Here is a 5,036-nt window from a genome sequence, read left to right as displayed (position 1 = left end):
AAAACGCGTTTTGGGAAAACGCCCCCCTTAAGTCAAAGAGAAAACCCTTTTGCCGTATCAAATTTTTTCTTAAATCTCGTCCATCGCCCCGTTCCGACGCTTTAGACGTTAACCGTTGACCGGTCATTTTTTGATGGCGCACCTAAGCCGCCCCAGGAGCCGAGTTACTCAATGCCAAAAATTTTTTTCCTGGAACTAGGCAGAATTTTAAGGGAAAAAGGTCGGAAAAGGCATGGAAAAAGTTTTGACCCCTTAAAAAACCCCCAAAAAGGCTTCTGTACAAAATTAAAAACCCGGTATTTTATTTATTCGCGACCACTTGCCCCCCAAAGGGAGGAAGTGGGCAAGAAAGCCCCAGGCGCGTCGGCTCTTCGGTCGTTACTGTTAAAAGGCTAATCGATTCAAGCGCCCCTTACAAAATTTTTTTTTTTCCGGTCGACAAAAACAATGATGCGAACTCTTCCCCTGGCGGGGGCAGGGTTTGTAACCCCCGTTAAAATTGTTTTTTTCGTTAAATTTTTTGACGAAATTTTTTTTCATATCAATGTCAATCAATTCGAGGCGGACGGTATTTGGACGCATGTCAAATTTAAATCAATAGACTTTATTTAACGTGTATATCAAGGGAAAAAGGTTGATCGTTAACCGAACCGACAAATTACGCCCTTGTCCCTCCCATGTGATAAGAGTCCGTTTCACGGACTTATTTACTCTATTTTCGCCCCGATTCGCCAAACAAACCCGACCGAGAAAGGGGGGTTTCCGGAGGGAAAATGGAACGCTCCCAAAAAAGAGAATGATCTCGGGAAACCGTGCTATCGATCCCGAAAATACAAGAAACAAAATTCGTTGCTGTATTACTCCCTCTCGGAGCGCCCCTCACGGGCGACCCCCCACCAGTCGATCAACAAAAATTTTGAATTAGGCGACCCGGGCATGATATCGACAACACATGAAACCCTCATACGATTTTGTGGGTTTTTTCACTTGATTTTTTGACACGTGCTTAAATTTTGGTGGGTCTTTTAAATAGGTTTACGGTTCGCGTTGCGGTAAAGATGTTTGGGTTTTTCCCGGTATGTCTGACAAGAAGAAGCAGTCGATGTTCGGGGGTGGGCCCCTTGAAAAAACCTTTATCGATCTTGTTGTCGTTGCCACGCAAAGAAAAAAAATTGAATTTGGACCCCCTCGCTCGGGGGGAAAATGCGTCATGTTATTGGAGAATGAAAGACCGATTTCGCAATCGGTGTCAAAATTTTCCCCAAAATGCGAATTTGGCTTTGCAGCTTTTCGAGACAGACACGTTTCAAAACGCACCGGCGGTTTCAGGTAAAACACTTGGTTTTACCGATTTTGGGGGGGCCGAAACGATCGCGGTTTAGTGGGGTAGCATCGTACCGTGTTGCGAAACCCTTTTCGTTCCGGCAGCGTATCTGTGTCGTAATTTTTCACTGTATCGTCAGAGGTTGTCGCACGTTTTTTTTTCTCACTCCCCTTTTTACCTCCAACGTTTCCCCCTATTATAGTGCCGGGGCTCGCGTTTGCTCAGAATGTTAGAGTTGCAAGGGGTGCAAGAAAAATGGCCCCAGGTCATTAAAACGTGGATAAACCATTCCGGTGACTTAAATTCCCGGCTTTCTTTTTGGGGCCCCGGGGGGAAATCTTTTTAAAAGCGTTTGGGGTAGAGGGATCAAGGTTAACCCTGGCGCGGCGTCCCCTAAAACGATTAAACGTACCTGGGCAGGAAATCGCCGGAGACACGCGGGGGAAAAAGGGACTCCCCGAGAAAGCAAAAAACGATGTCGCGAAAGACTCGAGTTCGGGGAGAGAGCCCCGGGGGCCACATTTTCTGGAAGCATGAAGGCCAGACGAAGTCGGCATGGGTTGAAAAAAAAAAGGGGAAGAGAGAAGAGGGTACTTTGGAGCAAAAAAAAAGGGGTTTTTGCCAATTTTTCCAATGGGCGCCTCGGATCCCTGGTTTGGCGGACGGTGGGAGAAAAGGGGTAAACGAAAAAAAGCCGCGCAAATCAGTTTCAAAAGATACTACGCCAATCGCGCCTGGAAGGCGCGGACGTATCCGCCCCTAAAAATATGGAGAGGAGGGGAAAAAAAAAAAAAACGTAAAAAAAAAATTAAAAAGCCGAAAGGGGAAAAACAAAAGTGCAATTGCTACAATTTTAAAAACGTATGCAATTCCAATTTTTGGGTTTTTATGGCAAAAATTTCCGATAATGGCGCGGGGAAAAAAAGAGGTGGTATTTTAATTTAGACGTCAGCGGTTTCCCGGCACTCTTGGGTGGTTCAAAAGAGGGGGAAACGCGAATTTATTTTGACGTTTGGAATTTCCCCCCGGGAATTGGGCTTTTAAAAAGGCCCAAAATTTTTGGGAAAAATTTTAAACCCTTTTTCAAAGTTGCAAGTTTGCGGAATTGTGTTGCATTTTTTCCCAGGATTGATTTTTTTCAAAATTGCGAATTTTTTAAAACTGTTGCGTTTCACTCTTTTAAAAAATGCGCAACATAAATGAGGGGGTAGGTTCCGCGGGCCACTTTTCCCCCAAAATTTGAGACGGGGACTCGGTGGTTACGGATTTAAAAAATTTTACATTACGAGTAAAATTTCCCAATAAAAATTTTTACGGCAAGACCCGGAAATTACTTCCCGAGGGTTGAGAGTGCGCAAAAATGAATTTTGAAACCCTTTTTCCCGAAAAAAGTTTTGCGTAAAGGGTCCGAGAAGATACCCAATCGTGCCCGGTAATTAAAAACGAGAGAAGCGAGAAAAAGTGCCCCTAAAAAAAAAATTTTAGTTCCCCCAAACAACGGGTTTTCCGGGGATTCTGAATCGTACTGCACCGGGGAAAAGGGCACAAAAAACATGGGGTTTAAATTTTTATCAACGGAACATTTTTCCCCATGAGTGAACGGCCGGGGCATACAGAACAAAAACCCGTTCAAAAAGATACACGTTTTTTTACCGAGGGTACACAGGTTTTAAAATACGGAAAACCCCGGCGCAGATCATTTCCCCCGGGTTTTGTGGGCATATGATTTAGTGTACGCGTTTTGTCGGGGGGGGGCGATGCCGTTTTTTGCGGTAAGAGTAAAAAATTATTTTTCAGTACGCGGCGGGCCACCCCTGGACGGGTCCCGTGTAATAAAGACACGAAGAACACAATCAGACCAGCAGCAACATCATTCGTTAATATCAAATCAACTACGAAGAAGAGACTCACCTCGTTAAACATTGCGTTTTTACAATCTTTGGAATTTGCGGTGCGCGCCATCTGAACAATGACTGAGATTCTCAACATCGAGGAAGAGCCAGTCTTTGACGATCGCATCGTCAAGATTGAGACTCACACATACAACCCGTTTGCCAACACAACATTTGGATACAGCGACGAGATAAGAATACCCATACAACAACAGGATTTATATACATTGTCGTATGAGAGTTTCCTCTACATCGAGGGTGAACTGAGGATAAATCATCCAGTTGAGGGATCCAATGTGATGCTGGGAAATAATTGCGTCGCATTCATGTTTGACGAAATTCGCTATGAGCTCGATGGTGTGGAGATTGATCTCAACAGGAATGTGGGAATAACAAGTCTGCTGAAAAACTATGTAACAATGTCATCCGATAGAAGCGTGATTATGCGAAATGCAGGCTGGGATAGCCCGACTACTGTGAATGGATACTTTAATTTTTGTGTGCCGCTGCACATGTTGCTGGGATTTTGCGAGGATTACAAACGCGTTGTTATTAATGCGCGTCATGAGTTGATCCTAATACGAGCGCGCAACGACAATAATTGCCTGTATGGAGATTCTGCACTGGAGCCTGTGATCAACATATTCAAGATACAATGGCGAATGCCACACGTGTTGTTGAGCGAGATTAAGAAGTCGATGCTGCGCGCTCTGGAAAGCGGACGTTACCTCAGCATGGGTTTCCGCTCGTGGGATCTATACGAATTTCCGCTATTGCAGCGTACGACCAAGCATTCGTGGGCCATTAAGACCGCGACTCAACTGGAGAAGCCGCGATATGTAATTTTTGCTCTGCAGACGGGGCGTAAAAATGTCATGTCCGAGGATACGAGTCGATTCGACGACTGTAAATTAACCAACGTGAAACTCTATCTGAACTCGGAATGTTATCCGTACGACGATATGAATCTGGATTTCGATAGAAACAGATGGTCGATTCTGTATGACACGTATGCGCGTTTCTGCAAAAATTATTACGGATACGAGTATCTCGAGCCGAGCCTCACCATCACGCGGTTTTTACAAAACGGTCCGTTTGTGATTATCGATTGTTCTCGACAAAACGAATCGGTCAAGAGCGCAACGGTGGATGTGAGATTGGAATTTGAGTGTAAGGAGAATATACCTAATAATTCCACTGCGTACTGTTTCATCATGCACGATCGCGTGATCCAGTACAACCCATTGACCAACGTTGTGCGCAAAATCACCTAAAAATGTTTACACAAATACGCGTGTGAAAGAGGGGGAGGAGGATACATAATCAAGATGATGCGAGATGTCTGATGTTAGTGAAGTAATACCTCTCGACTGACTCACATCGAAGAGATCATGTCCGCACCAACGTTTGTCGACCTGCAAGGATTTATCCTAAACAAGCGATTTATCGTGAAGGAAGCGGCAATCCTGAGAAGAGGATATATCCTGTCGCACTATTTCTTCGCATGCCCTGTGCCGTGGAGCGTGCTTATAAAGTCGGAAAGGCGTCAGGCCTCGTGGCTAACTCAGCATCATCACAGCTTGCAATGGGAGGATGGAAATGTTCCATACTGCATGGTTCAGCGCTTGATTACGGCAGCTATCAATGGCATAAATGAACAAGACGAGGAGGAAGAGTCCTCTCTCGTGTATGTAAAAGGACTCGAAAAGCGAGAGTGGCTTGCCGAAATAGTGGACGATGTATGCAGCGGTTTCATCATTGAGACCTTGGATGCCATATAAGAAGATGTGCCTGCATTAAATAAATTAGATCCCACATAT

At 44.8% G+C, this 5,036-nt stretch overlaps 1 protein-coding gene across 1 annotated transcript; it reads left to right on the top strand.

Annotated features, from left to right (window-relative positions):
• The first annotated feature begins 1,078 nt into the window (after positions 1-1,078).
• On the top strand, positions 1,079-4,490 carry LOC146722063 (uncharacterized). The gene is made up of 3 exons (XM_085485552.1): positions 1,079-1,329; positions 3,458-3,848; positions 4,074-4,490. Exons 1-3 carry the CDS (start codon positions 1,079-1,081, stop codon positions 4,488-4,490), a joined length of 1,059 nt encoding a protein of 352 aa, XP_085341678.1.
• Positions 4,491-5,036: the final 546 nt, after the last annotated feature.

The sequence above is a fragment of the Nylanderia fulva genome, unplaced genomic scaffold (assembly GCF_048542155.1).
Source record: "Nylanderia fulva isolate GAGA-0341 unplaced genomic scaffold, ASM4854215v1 Scaffold376, whole genome shotgun sequence".
Classification (NCBI taxonomy): Eukaryota; Metazoa; Arthropoda; class Insecta; order Hymenoptera; family Formicidae; genus Nylanderia; species Nylanderia fulva.
This window is presented reverse-complemented; position numbering and strand designations above follow the sequence as displayed.